The sequence below is a fragment of the Amblyraja radiata genome, chromosome X, assembly GCF_010909765.2.
Source record: "Amblyraja radiata isolate CabotCenter1 chromosome X, sAmbRad1.1.pri, whole genome shotgun sequence".
Taxonomy (NCBI): domain Eukaryota; kingdom Metazoa; phylum Chordata; class Chondrichthyes; order Rajiformes; family Rajidae; genus Amblyraja; species Amblyraja radiata.
The window spans coordinates 3,620,231-3,646,556 of record NC_045999.1 but is presented as its reverse complement, the minus strand read 5'-3'; the positions used below and the strand labels follow the sequence as shown (position 1 = coordinate 3,646,556).

Here is a 26,326-nt window from a genome sequence, read left to right as displayed (position 1 = left end):
TGGTGGAGGCTGGTTTTCTGGATGCTTTCAAGGGAGAGCTAGATAGGGCTCTTAAAGATAGCGGAGTCAGGGGATATGGGGAGAAGGCAGGAACGGGGTACTGATTGGGGATGTGATCACATTGAATGGTTCGCTGGCTCGAAGGGCCGAATGGCCTACTCCTGCACCTATTGTCTATTGTCTCGGGAAATAAACCCACGCTGGTCACGGGGAGAACGTGCAAACTCCGTACAGACATCGCCCGTAGTCGGGATCGAACCCGGGTCTCAAGGCAGCAACTCTACCGCTGCGCCACCGTGACCGGCCTATGTGGACAATAAACGGATTCAGATTCAGATTCTGGAAACAGATGTGTTGCGTTGGCCTCCCTCTGTGAGATGAATATGGAAATGAACACAAATAGCCACAAGACAAACAGCCATTCAAATGTATCAAGACAGTGGAGGAAGAGAACCAGCTCTGCGCGAGGGAACAAAGTGCGTCATAAAAGAAGAACTAATGTTTCGTGTTAGTGAATCACTGCTGTCCAAGATGACACAGGGCTATTGATAAAAGATAGCAAGGGCGCTATCTATAAATAACCAGGAACTGGCTAATAACTCATGTAGATTCACAGTTATGAATTATTTACACTAGTCGATGAACACGAAGGCAAACTGCTGAACCCTATCGTTGGGTGATGTGCAATAAGGAAAAGCGTGGAGTGTAAATTAGTTTATATGGCTGTTTACAAATACATCCACACACACACAGCCGCGGGTACCAGTGGAAAACACGAAACAGAGGAGATTGCATCAGGTGAGACTAACCAATACAATGGTAACCCCCTTTACATTTCACTTCTCCTCTTCTTAGTTTAGTTTAGAGATACAGCGCGGAAACAATAGACAATAGACAATAGGTGCAGGATTAGGCCATTTGGCCCCTCGAGCCAGCACCGCCATTCAATGTGATCATGGCTGATCATCCCCAATCAGTACCCCGTTCCTGCCTTCTCCTCTGACTCCGCTATTTTTAAGAGCCCTGTCTAGCTCTCTCTTGGAAGGAACCCGCCTCCACCGCCCTCTGTGGCAGAGAATTCCACAGGCCCTTCGGCCCACCGAGTCCACACCGACCAGCGATCACATCAACACTATCCTACACACACTAGGGACAATTTACATGAGCCTACAAACCTGTACGTCTTTGGAGTGCGGGAGGAAACCGAGGATCTCGGAGACAACCCACGGGGAGAACGTACACAACTCCGTGGTCGGGATCGAACCGGAGTCTCTGGCGCTGTAAGGCAGCAACTCCACCACTGCGCCACCATGCCGTCCCTTCCCTCCGATACGGAGAGTACATCTGTACGGAGTTTGTACGTTCTTCCCGTGACTGCGTGGGTTTTCTCCGGGTTCTCAGGTTTCCTCCAAAGACGTGCGGGTTTGTAGGTTAACTGGGTGCTGTAAATTGTCCCTAGTGTGGTGTTCGGGGTGATCATTGGTCAGCGTGCACTCGATGGGTTGAAGGGCCTGTTTCCACACAGTATGTCTAAAGGCTAATGTTACATCTAAAGTATGAGGACACCCTTTTATCTCCACGTCACTTCCAATCCTTGTCATCACCTACTCCATCCATCTTCCAATCAACCCCCCATTCACCTGTACTCACCCACCACAAGACACTGCAGTAACTCAGCGGGTCAGGCAGCACCTCTGGAAAGAAGGAATGGGTGACGTTTCGGGCTGAGACTCTTCCTCAGAATGAGAGTCGGGGAGACGGTGACGTTTCGGGTCCTCCTCTCCAGAGATGCTGCCCGTCCCACTGAGTTACTCCAGCATTTTGTGTCTGTCTTCGGTGTAAACCAGCATCTGCTGTTCCTTCCTGCACAAGTTCACCTATCACTTGCCAGTCCCAACTCTCCCCACCTCTGTTTCTCAGTTGTCTGAAGAAGGTTTGCAACCCAAAAGGTTGCCTGTCCATTCCCTCGACATATCCTGAAGAAAGGTCTCGACCTGAAACATCACCCATTCCTTCTCTCCAGAGATGCTGCCTGTCCCGCTGGGTTACCCCAGCTTTTTGCATCTATCTTCTGGAAGTAGAGAACTAACCTGATAACCTCTGCTTGAGGGATTGGCACTGGGCAGGGTGGGGCAACCATTCATTATAGAAACATAGAAACATAGAAAATAGGTGCAGGAGTAGGCCATTCGGCCCTTCGAGCCTGCACCGCCATTCAATATGATCATGGCTGATCATCCAATTCAGTATCCCATACCTGCCTTCTCTCCATACCCCCCGATCCCTTTAGCCACAAGGGCCACATCTAACTCCCTCTTAGATATAGTCAATGAACTGTGGCCTCAACTACCTTCTGTGGTAGAGAATTCCACAGATTCACCACTCTCTGTGTAAATCACCTGTGCAAACCACAAATTATATTGTGGTTTGACCGTGTTATTCCACCCAAGAGGTTGGATCATCCCGCCATCCTCATCTTTGGACACCCTGTGCGTAGGGGAGAGGGTAGAGGGCCGAGGATGTCCCAGGTTGGGTTGCTCCTGGGCCTGGCCAAGCCGGCCATCCGCTAGTCACGGTGCCGGCTGCCTGACCCTTGCCTGACTGTCTGAGTTCCTCCAGCACTTTGTGATTTGCAGAACATTCCAGCATCTGCAGTCTCCTTTACCAATACAACATCTGGCTATTATCATACTCCCATTGGACTGTGACAGCAGCCACACTTAATAGGGACTTCATTGGCTGTTAATTGCCTTTGGGTCTTGAAAGGTCAAGATCTTTTTTTTTCTGATCAATTCCCAATATGCTTTTCCTCTCTCTATCCCTACAACCCTCTCCGACTCTGCTGTCTTTTGAAATATTCACCTCTCTCTAACTCTAGATGCTTCTTCAATCCAAATACTAATCCACCACCGGAGCTGAACTTTTAACTGCCGAGACCTGAAACTCAGTAATTCCCTTCCGACCAACTCTCTCCCCGATCACCACCCTCTTCGCTTCTCTCTGCTTCACACCCACGTCCTTGACTGAGATTCTCATCGCATTTTCTAACCCGTGACCCCGTGGGTTTTCTCTGGAGCGAAGGAATCTGGAGGGAAGGAATCGGGTCTGAAGAAGGGTCTCGACCTGAAACGTCACCAGAGTCGCTGACTGTCCCGCTGAGTTACTCCAGCGTTTTGTGTCTATCTTCAATAGAATCAATGCATCTGCCTGTCGGAGTGGATGTTAAAGACAGCTCGCAAAGTGCTTCTGGTTGTTAGCTGCAATTACGTCCTGAATGCTTCTCCTCGATGACTATTGTGCGAAGACTTAATCACAGCAAGTCTCCGATGTACGTTGCAATGTGATAAACCAAGGCATGAATGTGAATATAATTATATCATGCACATCCACCAACGTCACAGAGAGGTTTCTGAATGGGCTGTTACGATCAGCAAACATTTACAAGGGAAACAATCTAGAATAAATAGTAACTTGTTAAAATCCTTTGCCCTTGACATTGACACGGCAAGTTGCAGAAAGCAGTAAGATGTCCCCTAATGCTTGATGGAGAATTGCCCCCAAAGTTGTTGATTCGATTGATCGACTGATCGATTGATCGGTTGATCATTTATTATCACATGTGACATGTCACAGTGTAATTCTTTGTTTTGCAACCTTATGCAAGGTATGCGAAGAGTGGCCACCTAAAGGACACCAACAGAGTTACAACGTATTCATTACAGTCCCTGTGTTCCCTCTTTGTTCTTGGGGGTCCCCTCACGCTGGCCCTTCTTTGCTCTCAGTGCCAATCCATGCTTTGTTCAAGTTCAAGTTTTTTGTCACATGCAACAATTAAGGTACGGTGATATTTGAGATTCAGCGCGGAAACAGGCTCTTCGGCCCACCGAGTCCAGGCCAACCAGCGATCCCCACACATTAACACTACCCTACACACACCAGGGACAATTTCACATTTTGTACACTTATACCAAGCCAATTAACCTACGAACTTGTACATCTTTGGGGTGCGGGAGGAAACCGAAGATCTCGGGAGAAAACCTACGCGGGTCACGGGGAGAACGTGCAAACTCCGTACAGACAGCACCCGTGGTCAGGATTGAACCCGGGTCTCTGTCGCTGTGAGGCAGCATCTCTACCGCTACCTGCATGGTGTTCTCCAGAGATGCCTGACCCACTGAGTTACTCCAGCACTTTGTGTCTTTTTTCTCCCTCTTGCCTTAAACTGAGCTGCATTGGAACAGCGTATGCAGACACAAATCGTGCCAACTCTGTACATGAGCTGAATTAGGCCATTCTGCCATGATTGGATGGTGCAGTAGACTTGATGGGTCGAATGGCCCTAATTCTGCTCCTATAACTTATGAACGAGCCCATCGGCCCACAATATTTGTGCCGAACATGATGCCAAGTTGAACTGATCTCACCTGCCTGTACATGAACCATATCCCCCTATCCTCCGCCTGTCTAAAAGCCTCTTAAATACCACTATCGTATCAGCCTCCACCACCACCACCCCTGGAAGTGCGTTCCAGGCTCCCACCACCCTCTTTCCCAGTCCCATATAACCATATAACCATATAACAATTACAGCACGGAAACAGGTCACCTCGGCCCTTCTAGTCCGTGCCGAACACTTACTCTCACCTAGTCCCATCTACCTGCACTCAGACCATAACCCTCCATTCCTTTCCCGTCCATATACCTATCCAATTTATTTTTAAATGATAAAATCGAACCTGCCTCCACCACTTCCACTGGAAGCTCGTTCCACACAGCCACCACTCCCTGAGTAAAGAAGATACTCAGTAAACTGATTACTGAGTTACTGACTAAACTGGTTACAGTTATTGTGTGTATATGTTACAGTTACAGTGTATGTTACAGTGTATATGTGTATATGTCACAGTGTATATGTGTATATGTCACAGTGTATATGTCACAGTGTATATGTGTATATGTCACAGTGTATATGTGTATATGTCACAGTGTATATGTGTACATGTCACAGTGTATATGTGTATATGTCACAGTGTATATGTGTATATGTCACAGTGTATATGTGTATATGTCACAGTGTATATGTGTATATGTCACAGTGTATATGTGTATATGTCACAGTGTATATGTGTACATGTCACAGTGTATATGTGTATATGTCACAGTGTATATGTGTATATGTCACAGTGTATATGTGTATATGTTACAGTGTATATGTTACAGTGTATATGTGTATATGTTACAGTGTATATGTTACAGTGTATATGTTACAGTGTATATGTGTATATGTTACAGTGTATATGTTACAGTGTATATGTGTATACGTCACAGTGTATATGTGTATATGTTACAGTGTATATGTGTATATGTTACAGTGTATATGTGTATACGTTACAGTGTATATGTTACAGTGTATATGTCACAGTGTATATGTGTATATGTGTACAGTTATTGTATTGTATACGAGTAAACTGATTACAGTTACTGAGTAAAGGTCCCACCACCTACCTTTTTGAGCTTAGTCCTGGTGCTGGTCAACTCCCTTGTGTAGGTGGGGAGAGTGTCCGACTCCCAGTCGCCCTGCTCCAGTGGGAAGAGCAACTCGCCCACGAAGGTGTCTTTCAGGTTGTGGAACTCCTTGACGTAGGCGGCGAAGCGAAGCTTGAGGCGTCTGATCTCCTCCAGGCTGTATCCCGAGAACTGGAAGCTCTCCCGGAAGTCCGGGTTCATGCTCTTCCTGCGCATGGCGGTCTGCTGGGCGTCCCCCACCTTGGGCAGGAGCCGCACCCGCACGTAGGAGTCGCAGTTGGGGCCAAACTTCTTGGGGAGGTTGTGGAGGCCGATCACGCTCACCGTCAGAGTCATCTCGTAGGGCGAGTAGAAGAGCGTGAAGTGCAGGAGAGGCCTGGCCTTTGTCTTCACGTCCGGCGCAGTCTGGGAATGACCCATGGCGGTGGGGTCCCTGTGGTACCAGCTGTCTCCCGACACCGTGCAACGTCGCTCCAGGATGCTCTTGGTTTTGCCAGCCCTTTGGACCGGTGGGATGAAGGGCAAGGATGCCCGTCCGTGAGGGCCAGGTTTGCCCCGGTGTCCGAGTTCTGGCCCGTTGGCGGGGGCGCAGTGCGGGTTGACCAGGACCGAGCCCTCGATCTCCTCGTACTGCTGTTTAACGGGAGTGCCGGCGTGTCCGAGCAGCCCGGCGCTGGGGTCCAGCACGATCCGCTCCGATTGCTGCTCCTTGCCAGCGGCGGCAAGCCGGTGCTTTCCCTTCCGCCAGCAGATAGCACACCCAACGACCAGGCAGAAGCAGAGAACGGCCAGACCTGCTCCAAGGAGAGCCTGCAGATACACTGACAAAGACACAGGGAGAGACATGTTAAGCCCCTGTCCCACTTCCCCGAGATATGGCCCTGTCCCACTGTACGAGTTTACCCAAGCGTTCTCCCGAGTTTAAAAAAAAATCAAACTCGTGGTAAGCACGTAGAATGTACATCGCGGGTACATCGGAGCTCGGGGACGTCTCTTAGCGGCTCGTAACGCTAACGGCAGGTACTCGGGAAACGCGGTAAGCTCGTGAAGATTTTTCAACATGTTGAAAAGTTTTCCCCTTGATTCGAACTCGGAGAATTACGGTAATAGCCGTTCGTAGGTACTCGGGGGCTATTTTTTTAACTCGTGGACATTTTTTAACATGTTGGAAAAAACGTCCCGACTTACCTGATGCCCCGAGTTCCTACGGCTAGCATTACGAGCTGCCACGAAACATCTACGGACTCCTACGGACTCGCTACCGACATTCCGCTCGCCCCGCCTTACCTCTCTGAGCTGCTCCACCTATATGCTCCTGCCTGGTGCCTCAGGTCAGCTGATCAGCTGCTCCTTGAGGTACCAAGGTCTAAGTGGAAGCTCAGAGGGGATAGAGCCTTTTCTGTTGCTGGTCCGGCACTATGGAACACCTTGCCGTTGCACATCAGACAGGCCCCCTCACTGTCCATCTTCAAATCCTCCCTAAAAACTCATTTTTATTCTCTGGCTTTCGACACTGGCTGAGACATTGCTCCTGTTCTTAGTGCTTTTAATGTCTTTTAATTTTTACTGTTTTTTAGTCCTTCGTTTTACGGTTTTTAATGGTTTGTAATAACTTTTTGTCCATGAGTTCTCATGTACAGCACTTTGTGGCAACTGCGGTTGTTTAAAGTGCTTTATAAATAAAGTTATTATTATTATTCCCCGACATTCCCCGAGTTCGAATCAAGGGGAAAACTCGGGAGAGTTCGTGAGTAACTCGGGAAGTGGGACAGGGGCTTTAGAGTGACTCAAGATTCAATGCACCTGGACCTTATTAATAAGAAGGTTACAACCCAGTGGTATGAATAACTGGGTATGAATATTGATTTCACTCACTTCAGGTAGCCCCGGCATTCCCTCTCTCTCTATCCCTCCCCCACCCAAGTCTCCTCATCCAACAAACAGCTGACAATGGCCTGTTTCCTTTATCATTTTTAGCCAGGTCGGGGGGGGGGGAATGGTACCCCCCCCCCCCCGCCACAGGTACCATGTAATCCCGTGCTACCCGCTCCATGGTCGGATAGTCGGCGACTAAACCGTCTCCCCCACCTGGTTTGCCAGGTGAGGAGGGGGCTGTGGACCCCCAGCAGGACCAAAAAGAAGACCTGGCAAAGGGCGGATGAGCTCCTAGCGAGTCAACGGCCATCCACACACTTCAGTAGAAGTTGCGATCACTGCCATACACGGCATTGTAAGGAACGATGATAAAACACACACACACACACACACACACACACACACACACACACACACACACACACACACACCAACATCCTAGACTTCCAGCGACGGATGTCCGAAGGAACTGGAGGACAGAGACGCGTGGTGCGTCTGTCTCCGTCAACGTTCCCGTCGGAAACCAGCGCCACTGCGTCGTTAATGGTGTCAACAATGATGGTGTCAACACAAACATCAACCGACTCCAACTGGCCCAGAACGCAGCCGCCCGACTCATCACCCACACCAAATCCTGGCATCACATCACTCCAGTCCTCAAAAAACTTCACTGGCTTCCCATCTCCCACCGGATCACCTACAAAATCCTGGTCCTCACCTACAAAGCCCTCCACCATCTGGCCCCCCCATATCTCACTGACCTCCTCTCCCCCTACCAACCCTCATGGTCCCTCAGATCCACATCAGCCGCTCTCCTCTCCATCCACAAGTCCAACCTCCGCAGTTTTGGGGACAGAGCCTTCTCCAGGGCAGCTCCCAGGCTCTGGAACTCCCTCCCCCAACTGATCCGCAATTCCGTGTCCCTCACCATCTTCCAGTCCCGCCTCAAGACCCATCTCTTCACCTCTGCCTATCCTTAGCCCCACGTCCCCCTCCCTTTTCATCTGTGCATTAATTGCCTCATACTGTGTTTTGTATTGAATTCTGTCTTTACTTTGTGTACTAGTCATGTCTCTACTATTTATTTCATTCCCCTTACATGTTTTTCCTCTACATGCTCAATTTTTGTAAGGTGTCCTTGAGACTCTTGAAAGGCGCCCATAAATAAAATGTATTATTATAATTATTAATGAACGAACCCTTTATCATTGCTACTTTTTCTGCATATCTTTCATTCATTGTTCTTTATCTCTCCACATCACCGTCTATATCTCTCGTTTCCCATATCCCCAACCAGTCTGAAGAAGGGTCTCGACCCGAAACATCACCCATTCCTTCCCTCCAGAGATGCTGCCTGTCCCGTTGAGTTACTCCAGCATTTTGTGTCTATCTTTGGTTTAAACCAGCATCTGCAGTTCCTTCCTACACATTATTAACAGGGCTGCATTTTAAGAGATTACTTGGCTTTACATGTTATAAAGACGGCCTCCTCCAATGGAAAATCATGGTTTTAGAGTTACAGCATGGAAAAGAGGCCCTTCAGCCCATCTAGTACACACCGACCATTGATCACCCATCCTCACCAGTCCTATGCCGTCCCACTCTCTCATCCAATCCCAACACACTAGAGGGGCAATTTACCGAGGGCCAATTAACCTACAAACCCACACGTCTTTGGGATGTGGGCTTGAGCTTGAGCTAGCCTAAGATTGTCTATCTTATAGAGGTGTAGATCATGAGAGGAATAGATTGAGCACAGAGAGTGGTGAGTCTCTGGAATTCTCTGCCACAGAAGGTAGTTGAGGCCAGTTCATTGGCTATATTTAAGAGGGAGTTAGATGTGGCCCTTGTGGCTAAAGGGATCAGGGGGTATGGAGAGAAGGCAGGTACAGGATACTGAGTTGGATGATCAGCCATGATCATATTGAATGGTGGTGCAGGCTCGAAGGGCCGAATGGCCTACTCCTGCACCTATTTTCTATGTTTCTATGAGCAGACACAGAGTCTCTTGTCCAGAGTAGATGAATTGAGGATCAGAGGACATAGGTTTAAGGTGAAGGGGAAAAACTTTAATAGGAATCTGAGGGGCAACTTTTTCCACACAGGGTATGGAACAAGCTGCCAGAGGAGGTAGTTGAGGCAGGGACTATCCCAACATTTAAGAAACAGTTGGACAGGTGCATGGATAGGAGGGATATGGACCAAACGTGGGCAGGTGGGACTGGTGTAGCTGGGACATGATTCCACACAATGACTCCATGAGGGTTCAGTGTAAAACTCTGGGAGAGTTTCAGCAAAGCAATCCCCATAAAGGATAAACCTTACGGTCTGTAAAGAGGTCAGATATACAGTTTCCTACCTGCTGTGTCGAGTTGTATAGAGGTTTCCATGCAGACAATTTTTAAGCTTCCCAAGTGTATAAGTTCATGTTGCAGCGAATAGTCTTAGGACATCTTAGCTAAAGGTGAAGGTAGACAAAAATGCTGGAGAAACTCAGCGGGTGAAGCAGCATCTATGGAGCAAAGGAAATAGGCAACATTTCGGGATGAAACCCAAGCAGTTTTGGTGAGCAGGAATTGCTTTCTTCCCGTAGCTCTCAAGTAAAACCATCTAAACCAAAGACCATTCTCTATTCTCCAAAACTGCGGAGGTTGTTGATCCAACTTCTCCAGCCACTTGGCGCGGAGTGAGGGGGGCAGATCCTTGTATTCCGATAATGAAATGTTCCCTCCGCACAGCAGTGGTGGGTGGGGAACAAGGAGTTTAGTGTCTCTCCGAGACTATCTTGCTCGGCTCAGCTGTGCGACCAAAATCTAGAAGTGTAGTATTCTTCTCATTGAACGCTGCTCAGCTGGTGTGCATGCAGAGCAAATAACTTGCTTTCTTCTAAAAGGTGAGCAGTTTTAGTACCTGGCCCTGACGTCAGCAACTACCCTGTGAAAATCCTCAGGTGCTTTTTTTCTGGCGGCTCCTATCAGCATAGATTGCACGGAATATCCATAAAACTAATCTCCAGCATAATCAGCTTTCCTTAAAGAGGTAAACGCAGATTAACAGTAAAGGGCCAGATTCGAACTCGGGGAATTACGGTAATAGCCGTACTTGGGGCTATTTTTTTAACTCATGGACAGTTTTGAACATGTTGAAAAAACGTCCCGACTTAAAGCCCTGTCCCACGGTACGAGTTCATTTCAAGAGCTCTCCCGAGTTTAAAAAAAAATCAAACTCGTGGTAAGCACGGAGAATGAACGTAGCGTGTACGTCGGAGCTCGGGGACGTCTCTTAGCGGCTCGTAACGCTGATGGCAGGTACTCGGGAAGACTCGCTAACGGCAGGCGAGCTCGGGGAGACTCGTGAAGATTTTTCAACATGTTGAAAAATGTCCACGAGAGCCCCGAGTACCGACGAGCGGCCATTACCGTAAATCTCCGAGTTCGAATCAGGGCAAACTCGGGAGAACTCTTGGAATTAACTTGTACTGTGGGACAGGCCTATTACCTGATGCCCCGAGTTCCTACAGCTGGCATTACGAGCCGCTACGAAACATCTACGGACCCCATCGAGCTCACTACCGACATTCCCCGACATTCCCCGAGTTCGAATTAAGGGGGAAACTCGGGAGAGTTCGTGAGTAACTTGGAAAAGTGGGACAGGGGCTTAACTGTAACTTGCTCGGTGTGATTGGGGCCCACATTCTCCGCCCACGATCATTCCTGTGGACCTTTGGAACAGAATCATGAAACCGAGAGAGCTTTGAAAACATCCGTGACCTTCCTTTGAACCTCATCGTTCAATATGACCATCGTATCGTTATGTAATTGCATTCACGAGAGAGAGAGAGAGAGAGTGCTAATATTTACAGATCGGGATCTTGCGCAAACTAATTTCAAATGTTTAAACTTCTTTGATGCCCGAGCAGCAGAGAAGTCTACAGTTTGTTGGCAAGAAATAGGAAGAGATGTATAACTGGTTCTAGCCCTAAGCCAAAAAATGGCCTGTCTCATCAATCATCGCTACTTGTTTGCATATCTTTCATTCAATTCTTCTAAATCTCTCTATATCGCAGTCTATATCTCTTGTTTCCCTTATCCCTAACCAGCCTGAAGAAGGGTCTCGACCCGAAACGTCAACCATTCCATTTTTCTGCCTGACCCGCTGATTTACTCCGGCTTTTTGCGTCTATCTTCGGGTTAAACCAGCTTCTGCGGTTCCTTCCTACACATTTCAACTGCCCATGTGTTTATTCGTCTGCCTCAGGGCGGTGGAGGCAGGTTCTCTGGATATTTTCAAGAGAGAGCTAGATAGGGCTCTTAAAAATAGCGGAGTCAGGGGATATGGGGATTCTTATAGAAAATTACAAAATTCTTAAGGGGTTGGACAGGCTAGATGCAGGAAGATTGTTCCCGATGTTGGGGAAGTCCAGAACAAGGGGTCACACAGTTTAAGGATAAGGGGGAAATCTTTTAGGACCGAGATGAGAAAAACATTTTTCACACAGAGAGTGGTGAATATCTGGAATTCTCTGCCACAGAATGTAGTTGAGGCCACAGTTCATTGGCTATATTTAAGAGGGAGTTAGATGTGGCCCTTGTGGCTAAAGGGATCAGGGGGTATGGAGAGAAGGCAGGGATGGGATACTGAGTTGGATGATCAGCCATGATCATACTGAATGCTCGAAGGGCCGAATGGCCTACTCCTGCACCTATTTTCTATGTTTCTATGTTTCTATGGGGAGAAGGCAGGAACGGGGTACTGATTGGGGATGATCAGCCATGATCACATTGAATGGCGGTGCTGGCTCAAAGGTTTGGTGGCCTACTCCTGCACCCATTGTCTATTGTCTATTGATAGCGTGGAAACAGGCCCTTCGGCCCACCGAGTCCACACCGACCAGCAATCCCCGCACACTTAACACTATTCTACACACATTCTCGGACAATTTACAATGATCATCTAATTTTGTTCTCTGTCACCTTATGTCAAACAGCGCTGCACTATCTACAGTAACCATTAAAAACCTTTGTCTAATTCCATTTAAAACTTATTCCAAATCATCTTATAGATTGAACTCAAAGGGATGTTCCAACAATTGATTGATAATCGGGTGATTATTTCCCCACGAATGCTTCCCAGAAAAAAAAGCCATTTGCCTGACACAGATTTACAAGATTAAGCCCATTTCTCTTAAGTCGTGCGAATTTGTGAAAGGAAATCGATGCTGATTTATGCCGATCTATTCTGTTTGACATCTCACTCGTGGATATAGATGCACCAGACAATAATGAGGTGAGCATGCCTTTAAATGTATTTCCTGTAGGAAACAGAACATCGAACAATACCGCACATGGAACAGGCCCTTCGGCCCACACTGTCTATGCTAAACATGATGTCAAGACTAACTCTTATCTTCCTGCACTTAATCCGAATCCCTCCATATCCATGCACCTATCTGAAGGTTTCTTAAATTGTGGCATTCATGACGGTTTCAGATAGTAAGTAAGTAAGTAAGTTTATTGGCCAAGTATTCACATACAAGGAATTTGCCTTGGTGCTCCGCCCACAAGTAACAACATGACATACAGTGACAGTTACGAATGACTCAGAAAACACTAAACATTAATAATAATAAAACACTCATGATAAAACACCATTGACCAAGCATTTGAACCAACAAAATACCAGATCAAAGGCACATCGAAGTGCAGGGAATAGAGGGATATTAAAAGGGTCTCGACCCGAAACGTCACCCATTCCTTCCCTCCAGAGATGCTGCCTGTCCCGCTGAGTTACTCCACCTTTTTGTGTCTGTCTAGAGGGATATGGATCGTGTGTCAAGTACAGGCAAATTAGATCAATTAAACTTGGGATCATGAAGGGCTCGTTCCTGTGTTGCACTAGTCTATGCTCTATGTTCTAAATGTCTATTATATCTACCTCACTAACCCCAGCAAAGCGTTCCAGTCTCCTCCCCCCCCCGACCCTCCCCCCACCCCCTTCAATGTAAAAACTTGCCCTGAACAATTCCTTTAAACGTTGCCTCTTTCACCTTAATGCTATGCCCTCTGTTATCTGATATTTCCATCCTGGGGGGCCGGCAACCTGTGGCCCCTGGGCCGGCAACCTGTGGCCCCTGGGCCGGCAACCTGTGGCCCCCGGGCCGGATCCGGCCCACGACCCGAAATCATCCGGCCCGCAGGCGTATTTTTTTTCCCAATTAGTTTTCGCGACATGGGAACTGCAGCTCGTCCCGGGGCACGCAGGCGACCTGGGTGCTAGGGCCAGTCCCGGGGCAGGCGAGCCGACTTGGGAACTGCAGAAAACTAATTGGAAATACACGTGAAAATGAATGTGGAAATCAACACCAAGTGACACACTGTGGAGATAGATATGGCCCGCCATCCACTCACAGACATGGCTCCTGGCCCCTATGCACAACAAGGTTGCCGACTCCTGATCTACCCTATCAATACCTCCCAGAATTTGTTATACTTCCATCAGGTCTCCCATCCACCACCAGCGTTCCAGGGAAAACAATCCATGTCTGTCTAACCTCTCCCTGTAGCCAATTCCAGCATCATTCCATGAAACTAGATTTTTTTCAATGTTCATTTATATGTGATCAGGTAATTGGTGGCAAGGCAAGGCCAACAAGCATCTATTGTCTTCCCCACGTTGCTTAGATAGCGCGTTTGCGCAGCGGTAAAATTGATGCTTTACAGCGCCAGAGACCCGGGTTCGATCCTGACTACGGGTGCTGCCTGCACGGAGTTTGTACATTCTCCCCGTGACTGTGTGGGCACAAGTGATTGTGATTGACTACACGTGGCTCTGGTACACTTATGTAATAAACTCACAGACAGATGGGTAATGAGGGATCCATTTATCCAGTCCCAACCTGTCACATGGTGGAGAGGTTATCAATTCTTTCATTCCGTTTCTTGCCCTAATCAGGTAATTAAACACACCTTCAGCCCACAATGGGCTAGAAAGTCGACCCTTGGAGATAGAGCATTGACGTAATCCGTTCTGTAAGCCAAGATAAGGTTGGCATTGAGAGACTAGGAGGTTTGGCAGGTTGGCAGTTGTCCATATCATCCCCGCATCTGAAACAGGAAGCAGCAAGGGTGACCTTGTACACCAGTCTTTTAGTTTTAATTTAGTGTTTAGTTTTAGAGATATGGCGCGGAAACAGGCCCTTCGAGTCCGCACCGACCAGCGATCCCCGCACATTAACACTATCCTACACACACTAGGGACAATTTGCAATTTCACCGAGCCTATTAACCGACAAACCTGTACGCCTGTGGAGTGTGGGAGGAAACCGAAGATCTCGGAGAAAACCCACGCAGGTCACGGGGAGAACATGCAAACTCCGTACAGACAGCACCCGTAGTCGGGATCGAACCCGGGTCTCCGGCGCTGCAAGCGTTGTATTGGCTAGTTTAGAAGAGTTTGAAAAAATGACATGTTGAAGACTTCCTTCGACTATGTTGAAGACTAGCTACAACTAGCTACACCTAACTTCGGGAAAATTGGACACCGAATAGTGGAGAGTGAAGACGACCTCCTTCGACCTCCCTTCGACCCACCCTTCAACTATGATGAAGACTATCCACGATTACCTATGACTAACATGCCGACCTACTATGACCCACTACGACTAAACCTACGGGTAAAAAAAGTATCGATTTTCCATGGCGACCTTTTTTTACTCGCAGGCATTTTTCAACATGTTCAAAAAAACGCAGCGACCTAGCTGAGGCCTCAAGTACGCGGGGACCACTCTCGAGCATGAAGGAGAGTTACAAAGACCTCCTACAACCTCGTGTCGCCCATGCTGCGAGTATGAGTCGAGGGCAAACTCGGCAGAACTCACGGATTAGGTCGCCCAAGTGGGAAACCCCCTTTAGGAGGCAGCAACTCTACCGCTGCGCTACCGTGTCTATCTTTGGAGCAAACCAGCATCTGCAGTTCCTTGCAACACAGACACACGCGTTGATTCCCCATTCACAATTGCCCTCCACTTACAACCATTGAATAGAGAAATAATAATAATAATAATAATAATAAATTTTATTTATTGGGCGCCTTTCAGACATCTCAAAGACACCTTACATAGATTAACAGGAAATATAAACATATAATCAGAATAAAAATAAATAATAAAAACATCACAGAAACACAAATTAAAAACAGAATTCAGTCCAAAAACAAAAATCAAAAACACAATGTGAAGAGAGAGCAGCGGCAGCTAAAGCACGCCAGCGTCCACTCTCTCTTCACGGCAGCCATCTTGGACACAGACTAACAGGATTACCTTACAGACAAAAAATAATCCCCCCAACAATGGACACCACTGTGGGGAAAGGCACAATGTCCAGTCCCCATCCCAAGTTCACCCCAAAGTCAGGCCTATTGATGCCACCGCAGTTGCCTCTACGGAGGCCCGATGTTCCTGGCCGTTCTCACCGGGTGGTCTTGCCCCGGCGTCGGGAGAGTCATCTCAGCGGCTGGGCCACCTGGAACGGCCGCTTCCTAGCTGGAGACCGCGGCTTCCGAAGCCGACAAGGCCGCGCTGGTTTGGAGCTCCCAGGCTCCCGATGTTGAAATCGGCGCCGCCCGCTCCGCTCCGCAGCCCTGAGGTGTTGATCTCGGCGGTCACAGCTCACCGGAGCTCCAGCGCGTCGATCCAGCGCGGCGACCCAGGCAAGGCATCGCCCGCTCCGCGATAGCGCTCCAGCGCTGTGCCGCCACTGAGGCCGAGGTGCTGGGCGGTCCCCGCCAGGAAACGGCGCTCCACGCCCGCTGGTAGGCCACGAGGACGGGTCGACGGGGCAGCCCGGAGAAAAAGCTGCCTCACCGACCAGGTAGGGGCCTAGAAGTAAAATTGCCCCCTACCCCCCACATTAAAAAGTCCATATCTCCAACGGACAAAAAACAGGACTCACTCAAAACTTTTTAAAAAAGCGAATTAAAACGGATGGCTGCTGGCTAGCAGCCGTTCCCCAAGATGGCTCCTCCTCCAAGATGATCCCTAATGATCCTTAATGAATCGGGTGGTGTTGGCACAGTGTCTCCCTCTTCCTGCATTTAGACAACTTTTTCCTGAGAAGAAAATAGAATTTCCTTCGCTGCACTAATTGCTGCTGCATTTTGCCATCGCCCCAATGCATTTATCTAACCTCAATGGCGTTACCCGGAGTCTATTGCATTTATTTAATGCATTTACACCAACGCTGAATGATTTATCCTGATGCTCAGTTGGACGTGAAGACCTGAAGAAAAATTACAGAATTAGATAACTTGCCTTTAGAAATCTTTAATGTGGTTTGCAAGCCTTTTAGCTTCAAAACATTCTTTACGCCCCAAAACATTGATTCTGCTTTTCCTAAACCTAATAGAGCCCTGGTTCTCCGGATTCCCCATTGTTAGTTTAGTTTCGTTTTAGTTTCGAGACAGAGCACGGAAACAGGCCCTTCGGCCCACCGAGTCCACGCCGGCCAGCGTTCGCCCCGCGCACTAGCACTATCCTACACACTAGGGACAATTTACAATACTTACCGAAGCCAATTCGCCTACAAACCTTGAAGAAGGTACTGAGCAGATGCTGGAATATCGGAGGTAGACAAAAAGTGCCATCTATGGAGCGAAGGAAATAGACAACGTTTCGGGACGAAACCCTGAAGGAAATAGGTAACGTTTCGGGACGAAACCCTGAAGGAAATAGGTAACGTTTCGGGACGAAACCCTGAAGGAAATAGGTAACGTTTCGGGACGAAACCCTGAAGGAAATAGGTAACGTTTCGGGACGAAACCCTGAAGGAAATAGGTAACGTTTCGGGTCGAAACCCGGAAGGAAATAGGTAACGTTTCGGGACGAAACCCGGAAGGGTTTCGACCCGAAACGTTGCCTATTTCCTTCGCTCCATAGATGCTGCTGCACCCGCTGAGTTTCTCCAGCACATTTTGTCTACCTTTATCTAATAAATTAATAAATTGATAAATTGATAATAAAATATAATCATCCTCTCCGGGGATGTCGCCAGGACACATGGGAGTGGATGAGCAGGCTAGGATATCATTCATTGAGTCAGAGACTCATTACAGCGTGGAAACAGGCCCTTCGACCCAACTTGGCATGGACATTGTGTTCCTGTGCGGTGCTGTCCTATATTCTATGCCCTTTGTGCGTGAATGTAGTGATTCATCGGCCTGACCTAAATTGCTCTTTATCCACCCACCACCCTAGGCAAAGTCGGAATAGAATCTCCAATATCCTGCCAACATCGGCCTGTCTGTGCAACATTGCCTCTCCCTTCTCCGTTGAGTGTCCAGTGGGCTCAACACTTCCAGCCAGCGAGGTGCGGCCCCAATTTCCCCTTCTACAATGAACCTTGTTAAATCAAATCCGTGAAGGCAAACAGCCAGGACAGTCATTCATCTATCGCATTTCTAAAGATGCATTTCTTCTCCTTAATGAGGGAACGTGGGCAGTTCTGTGCATTCTGCTACACCTGGTGTGATGTTTCCCTGACCTTGCCACACAAAGGACGGGACTGCCGCGGAGACGGTGCAGAGGAGATTCACCGGGATGTCTCCTGGCTTGGAGCAAGTCAACTATAAGGACACTTTAGGCGACTGCCAGGGACTAATTTAAATGGAATTCACCCACGACACCTGGCAACAACCTGCGACAGCAAACATTGTCGCCACTGTCGCTGAAAGTGTAGTCACCCAAAAAATCACCAAAGTGGGACAGGCCCATTATGGGCACACACATACACACGCACGCACTTACATACACACACACACGTACACACGCATATGCACAGCTTGCACGCACGAACACACACGCATGCATGCACACACACACTCACACACGCACACATACACACGCACACGTACACACGCATATGCACAGCTTGCACGCACGCACACGCATGCACGCACACACATGCACACACACACGCGCACACAAGGACATGCACGCACACACACTCAATGAACACACACACATACTTACATATGTACACGCACACACGCAAATGCACAGCTTGCATGCACACCCATGCACACGCATACACACACACACACACGCGCACACAAGGATATGTGCACATGCACACACTCACATGAACACACACACACATACTTACATACACACACACACACAAACATACACACACAATTGAGGACATAGTCACACTCATGGCCAATTTTACTGATGCACAGAAGCGTTACATGAGCCAACATTGATATCACAAAGGGTGCAAACCTTCAGTTCCCATCATCAAGGGGAATTGATTAACGATGACATGATTCATGTCTAGATTCTGCTGTCTCTGCAGAAATAAAACCAATGTGAAAGGAGACGGAAATATGTGGATGTGATGTGATGTACTGGCTGCCAGGAACCAAGTGCGTTAGTCAGCATCTACTCAGGGAGCTATTGATTAGTCGACCAAGGGTTGAAAGATCCAAGAAGCGTTCATCATGAGACAACATCGATCAATCAAAAGTGTTGCTATTAGTGGAGGAGGTCAGGGCGTCTGTGGACAATCTAGACCAAGAATGATTATAGACAGGAGACAATGGGCTGGGGAAGATGGTGGTGCAGCGGTAGAGTTACTGCCTCACAGCACCACACGGAGTTTCCACTTTCTCCCCGTGACCTGCGTGGGTTTTCTCCAGATGCTCTGGCCTCCTCCCACACTCCAAAGACGTACAGGTTTGTAGGTTGACACAACATGCTGGAGTAGCTCAGCGGGACGGGCAGCATCTCTGGAGAGAAGGAGGGAAGGGGGAAGTTTCGGGTCTTGAAGAATGGGCAACGCTTGAAGAAGGATCTCAACCCGAAGCATCACCCATTCCTTCTCTCTAAAGATGCTGCCTGTCCCGCTGAGTTACTCCAGCATTTTGTGTCTATCTTCAGTTTAAGCCAGCATCGGCAGTTCCAAAGTTTCAGGTTAATTGGCTATGGTTAAATTGTAAAGTGCGTAGGATAGTGTAAAGGACCTGTCCCATTTGGGCGTCATTTGCACGTCACGCAGGTGGCGCGCGAAGATTTTGTACATCCCAAAATCCTGGGGCACCGCACGCGACCACGTGTCACTGCCTACGTCACCATGCACCATGCGCACGTAATGCGTCGCGATGTGTAAATGATGTTGCGTAAATGACGCACAAGTGGGACAGGCCCTTAAGTAAGCGGCGTGACACATACAGCGGGCGTGCCCCCGACACACGCCCGCTGGATCAAGGAGGTGCTCTACAACTTAAAGCTTGAAAAACTTAGGTTCTCTCTCAAAGGCTCTACCAAGACATTCCTAGATACATGGAACCCTTTCCTGGAACTTGTTAACTCTCTTAACTTGTTTCCGGACTCGGAAGAGGACTGAGTGCCCTCTATCACAGCTCTGTCTGGTTGCAGCTGCTATCCCCTCAACCCCTCCCCCCCCCCCCCTCCTCCCTCCCCACAATTTTATTTTTTTCCTAATCTGTTTTTTTTTAATTTATTTATTTATTTTTAATTTATTTTTATTTTATTTTTTTCTTATTTTTTTTTTTTTTTTAATTTAAATTTTTATTTTTTTAATCGTATTTGTGTGGATGTGTACGTATGTGAGTGTTGTTTGTTCCCGGGTGGCGAGGGTGGGTAAGGGTAAGGGTTTTGAGGGTCGTTTACATACTGTTGTACAATTATGTCCTGATTATCACTGTCTGTTATCATTGTATGTATGCAAATTGCTGTTAAATTCAAAATTCAAATAAAAAGATTTAAACTAAGTATGCGGCGTGATCGCTGGTTTAGTGGCTACCTGTTCTCTTGGTTGCTAAATATTTTAACCCCCTCCCATTCACACAAGGGTCTGAAGAAGGGTTTCGCCCCGAAACGTTGCCTGTTTCCTTCGCTCCATAGATGCTGCTGCACCCGCTGAGTTTCTCCAGCACGTTTGTGTACCCACACTGACCTATCTGTCCTGGGCCTCCTCCATTGCCAGGGAGAGGCCATGTACAAACTGGAGGAACAGCACCTCATATTCCGCTTGGGCCAATGGTATAAATGCTGAACTTTTCATTTTTAGTTTAGTTTAGAGACACAGCGCGGAAACAGGCCCTTCGGCCCACCGAGTCCGCGCCGACCAGCGATCCCCGCACATTAACACTATCCTACACACACACACACACACTAGCGACCTTTATACCAAGCCAATTAACCTACAAACCCGCACGTCTTTGGAGTGTGGGAGGAAACCGAAGATCTCGGAGAAAACCCACGCAGTTCACGGGGAGAACTTCTGTACAAACTCTGCACAGACAGCACCCGTAGTCGGGATTGAACCCGGGTCTCTGGCTCTGTGAGGCAGCAACTCTACCGCTCCGATCTCAAGCAGAAGGGTTAATGCCAATTCTAATCTGAGATGCACAGGATGTTGTCATGGCTGGAGAATTATTGTTAATAGGGGAGGCTGTCTAGACTGGGATTGTTTTCTCTGGAACAACGGACCCTGAAGGCATATCTAGGCAAGTCGCATAAAATCATTCGAAAATAGACAGTGCAGATCTGTGACATAAAATTCTATGAAGGGATTGAATACAATGACATGCATTTATCCAACAACACCAATAACATACTGATGCTGGAAATGTTTAAGAAGGAACTGCAGATGCTGGAAAATCGAAGGTACACAAAAATGCTGGAGAAACTCAGCGGGTGCGGCAGCATCTATGGAGCGAAGGAAATAGGCAACGTTTCGGGCCGAAACCCGGAAGGGTTTCGACCCGAAACGTTTCCTATTTCCATCAGGGTTTCGACCCGAAACGTTGCCTATTTCCATCAGGGTTTCGACCCGAAACGTTGCCTATTTCCTTCAGGGTTTCGACCCGAAACGTTGCCTATTTCCTTCGCTCCATAGATGCTGCTGCACCCGCTGAGTTTCTCCAGCATCTTTGTGTACCTACTGATGCTGGAAGTCTGAAACAAAAACTGGAGGTGTTCAGTTAGTTTGGTAGGACAAGGGGGAGAGACCAAGTGTGTAGGAAGGAACTGCAGAGGCTGGCTTACACGGAAGGTAGACACAAAATGCTGGAGTAACTCAGCCGGACAGGCAGCATCTCTGGAGAGAAGGAATGGGTGACGTTTCGGGTCGGGGCCTTTCTAGTTCTGCTTTCAGATCGACGGCATACATCAGGATGAAACATCCAGTGATATAAAACGTTAGCTTGTTTCTGTCTATAAGATACAATTTCACTATTTCCAGTCACAGAGTGATACAGTGTGGAAACAGGCCCTTCGGCCCAACTTGCCCACACCGGCCAACATGTCCCAGCTACACTAGTCCCACCTGCCTGCGTTTGCTCCATATCCCTGCAAACCTGTCCTATCCATGTACCTGTCTAACTGTTTCTTAAACGTTGGGATAGTCCCTGCCTCAACTACCTCCTCTGGCAGCTCGTTCCATACACCCACCACCCTTTGTGTGAAAAAGCTACCCCTCAGATTCCTATTAAATCTTTCCCCCTTCACCTTAAACCTATGTCCTCTGGTCCTCGATTCCCCTACTCTGGGCAAGCGACTCTGTGCATCTGCCCGATCTATTCCTCTTATGATTTTATAAAAAGTGTTTTCTGATTTTATTGAATTCAGATATTGGCTTGAACATAACAGGATGACGCAGATGCTTCAGTTTCTTACAAGTTTTGTATTCACTTCACATCTTAGTTTAGTTTAGAGATACAACATGGAAACAGGCCATTCGGCCCACCGAGTCTGTGCCGACCAGCGATCACCCGTACACTGGTTCTATGTCCTACACACTAGGGAGAACGTTATGAAGAAGACCTCCTCTATTGGATAATCATGGTTTTAGAGATATAATGTGGAAACAGGCCATTCGGCCCACCGAGTCCGTGCTGAACCCGTACACTAGTTCCATGTTATTCCACATTCTCATCCACTCCCTACACACTAGGGGCAATTTTTGCAGAAGTCAATCAGCCTATAAACCAGCACGACCCGGGAATGTGGGAGGAAAGCGGAGCGCCCGGAGAAAACCCACTCTGTCCCAGGGACAACATGCAAAAACTCCACACCCGAGGCCAGGATCGAACCCGGGACTCTGGCGCTGTGTGGCAGCAGCTCTACCAGCTGCGCCACCCTGCCGCACTCAATGCCAACACTTAAAACAAAGACCAAAAAATTTGAACACATTACACCAATTCTTAAATCCTTACATTGGCTCCCTGTATGTCAGAGAATTGATTTTAAAATCCTGCTGCTCACCTATAAATCACTACATGGTTTAGGGCCAAAGTATATCACTGACATGCTTCCACTATATAAGCCTTCTAGACCGGTAAGATCTTCTGAAACCAATCTGTTAGTGATTCCCAGAGTAAATACAAAACATGGGAAAGCAGGATTTAGTTACTATGCAACAAATAGCTGGAATAAACTTCCTGAAGATTTAAGACTTGCCTCAACTTTGACCACTTTTAAAACAAGACTGAAAACTTTTATGTTTACTTTAGCTTTCAACTAAATCTTAACTACATTGCACTATTAACTTTTGCACTTTTTATAATGCATTTTTAATTTTGCTTTTCTTTTCTTTTAGTTCTTCTATTTTATTACATTTTATTAATTCATTTTATTGTATGACATGTTTTTATGTGAAGCACTTTGAGTCTGCCTCGTGTATGAAATGTGCTATATAAATAAAGTTGCCTTGCCTTGCCTTGCCTTGCCTTAAAGAGTGGATACAAGGAACTGCAGATGCTGGTTTGCAAAAAAAGACACAAAGTTGTGGAGTAACTCAAGGGGTCAGGCAGCTTGTCAGAGAACGTGGAGAGGTGGCATTTCAGGACAGGATCTTTGCGGTAAATTCAGTAATGGGGCTAAGAGCCTCTATATAAACTGGATAATCCCTTTAATTACAGCGAAGAGTCAAGAGTGTGTTATTGTCATGTGTCCCAGATAGAACAATGACATTCTTACTTGTAGCAGCACAACGGAATATGTGAACATAGTACACTGCGAATATAATAAATGAGAAAAAAAGTTGTGTGTGCATATGTGTGTATATATATATAAACACACACATATGTGTACATATATGTACATATACACACACATATATACACATAAAAAGCAAACAAACAAAAATAGTGCGAAAAGACAAATCCAATGCCCACAAGTCTATTGTAGTTTGAGGTCGTCGTGTTTAATAGCCCGATGGCTGTAAGGAAGAAGCTGTTCCTGAACCTGGACGTTACAGTTTTCAGGCTCCTGTACCTTCTTCCCGATGGCAGGGGTGAGATGAGTGTGTGGACAGGGTGATGCTGGCTGTCTTATTGATTCCGCGCCGACCAGCGATCCCCGCACACTAACACTACCCTACACACACATGAGGGGACAATTTACAATTATGCCAAGCCAATCAACCTACAAACCTGTACATCTTTGGAGTTGGGGAGTGAAACCGAAGATCTCGGAGAAAACCCACGCAGGTCACGGGGAGAACGTACAAACTCCGTACAGGCAGCACCCGTAGTCGGGATCGAACCCGGGTCTCCGGCGCTGTGGCCATGGCCAATAAATAGCTTCTTGGATCAGGATCTTGTGATTTATACAGCCGAAAGGAAAGGATTAATGGAAACTGTACTGAACGCCAACTGCAGTCAAAATCTAGATGCCATCTCAATAGGATAGCAGTCACATTAAAATGTGCTTGCTTAAAAGATATTGCAGGCAGCAAAACTTCATACTTGCTTCCTGCAATACACCATTTAAAATCTGCAAAATAGAAATATGCATGAAAGCCAGAGTCTCTGGCTAGGGGGTTGAAGGGTTGTTAAGGACAAAAGATAATTAAGTGTACGAGTCGGCACACGAAGGGTTAACGGTGATGTTCCTGACTACATATCAGGTAACTATGACCACATAAAACCCTCTTCACACCAAATTGAGCTTATCCACACACACACACACACACACACACACACACACACACACACACACACACACACACACACACACACACACACACACACACAGACACACACACACACACACACACACACACACACTGCATAAAACTTAGTCAAAGATAATTTCTATTTATTCTCACCCCTTATAAAACCTTACACCCCTTTCTATTTATTCTCACCCCTCACCCCTTATGCACCCCATGCAGATTTAAAGAAACAGACATTTGCTTGGCAACTATCTCACACAAACCACGACTGTAGAGATTTAAGTTTTCCCACTTACTCATGCCGGTTCTCAAGGCAACGTCGTACTTCTTCAGTTTTAAGGAACTTTTAATCTTCCAGCTTCCAGCACAGATTTGAGGCAAGAGTTGGCTCCGCTCACAAGCAGTAAGAGAGAGGCTGGTGGCTGGTTCAGTGTGGTCGGGTAACCAGCTGGAGTTGTATTACCCCTATCCCCACCCCCCACACCCCCACCCTCTGCTCAGCTGAGAGAGGGGAAAACAAAGATTACTTTCAGCTCAGTATAAGGCAAAAGAGAGTGCCTGTGATCTCTATGGAGGCTGGGCTAGTCTGCGTCCAATTGATTTTCAGTAGCGAGCTTTTGAACAGCGATTAGGCCAAGTCTGTGGGAGGTATAGATAAACAGAAAACTATGATTCATCTCCACTATTCTCGCCTTTCATTCAGAGAAAAAAGGCTGCGATGGTTAGGATTGGGGTCAGACACAGGAGCTCTCAATTCACCCGTCTACCTTCAATAACAAAACCATTTAACCCTTTATGTTCAAGAAGGAACTGCAGATGCTGGATAATCGAAGGTAGACAAAAATGCTGGAGAAACTCGGCAGGTGAGGCAGCATCTGTGGAGCGAAGGAAATAGGCAACGTTTCGGGCCGAAACCCTTCTTCAGACTGATTTAACCCATTATCTTTCATTGATATTATTCTCCCCCAAGAAAAAGTTAAATATACAAATGATACAAGATGCCGGAGTAACTCAGCGGGTCAGGCAGCATCTCTGACAAAAAGGAATAGGTGACGTTTCGGGTTGAGACCCTTCTTGAGAGTCAGGGGAGAGGGAAACTAGAGGTATGAAAAAGTGCAGAACAAATCATTGCAGGATAGACAAAAATGCTGGAGAAACTCAGCGGGACAGGCAGCATCTATGGAGCGAAGGAATAGGTGACGTTTCAGGTCGAGACCCTTCTTCAGACTCTGAAGAAGTTTTGTCTACCTTCGATTTTCCAGCATCTGCAGTTCTTTCTTAATCATTACAGGATTCATTGCACCTTGGAAAGTTCAGCTCAGTTGCGTTGAGTTTATTGTCACATGTACCGAGCTACAGTGAAAAGATTTTGTTGCGTGCTAACCAGACTTTAAAGGACTTCATCTTGGAAGTACATCAGAGAATATCAATCACTGAACAGCAGTCTGAGGATGGGAAGGTTTGGAGATGTGCGTGGCAGATTTTTTTAATACAGATAGTAGTGGGGGACCTGGAACGCATTGACTGTGCATTAAATGTCTAGGTACTAATGAACCTTGGAGTGCAAGTTCCTAGTTCCCTAAAAGGGGTAATACAGGTGATCTTTCTAGGCCAAAGGAACTGCAGTTGCCACAGAAGGCTGTGGAGGCCAAGTCAGTGGATATTTTTAAGGCAGAGATAGATAGATTCTTGATTAGTACGGGTGTCCGGGGTTTTGGGGAGAATGGGGTTAGGAGGGTGAGATAGATCAGCCATGATTGAATGGCCGAGTAGACTTGATGGGCTGAATGGCCTAATCCTGCTCCTGTCACTTATGACCTTATGACCCTATGTTCTAATCGTGTGTAGAACACACAGTGCTGGAGTAACTCAGCAGGTCAGACAGCATCTCTGGAGGACATGGATAGGTGACGTTTCAGGTCGGGACCCTTCTTCAGGCTGATCATAGA

The 26,326-nt window shown here is 47.3% G+C and overlaps 1 protein-coding gene across 1 annotated transcript in view; it reads right to left on the bottom strand.

Moving 5' to 3' along the window:
- LOC116968249 (synaptotagmin-4-like) overlaps positions 1–24,951 on the bottom strand; it is a 29,798-nt gene extending 4,847 nt beyond the window's left edge. The window contains exons 1-2 of the mRNA XM_033014937.1: positions 24,674–24,951; positions 5,506–6,347 (exon numbers count right to left, since the gene is read on the bottom strand). Of these exons, the coding sequence (XP_032870828.1) occupies positions 5,506–6,347; positions 24,674–24,677 (846 nt within the window). The 5' untranslated portion in view covers positions 24,678–24,951. The remainder of the gene's footprint in view (positions 1–5,505; positions 6,348–24,673) is intronic.
- Between the last annotated feature and the right edge of the window lie 1,375 nt (positions 24,952–26,326).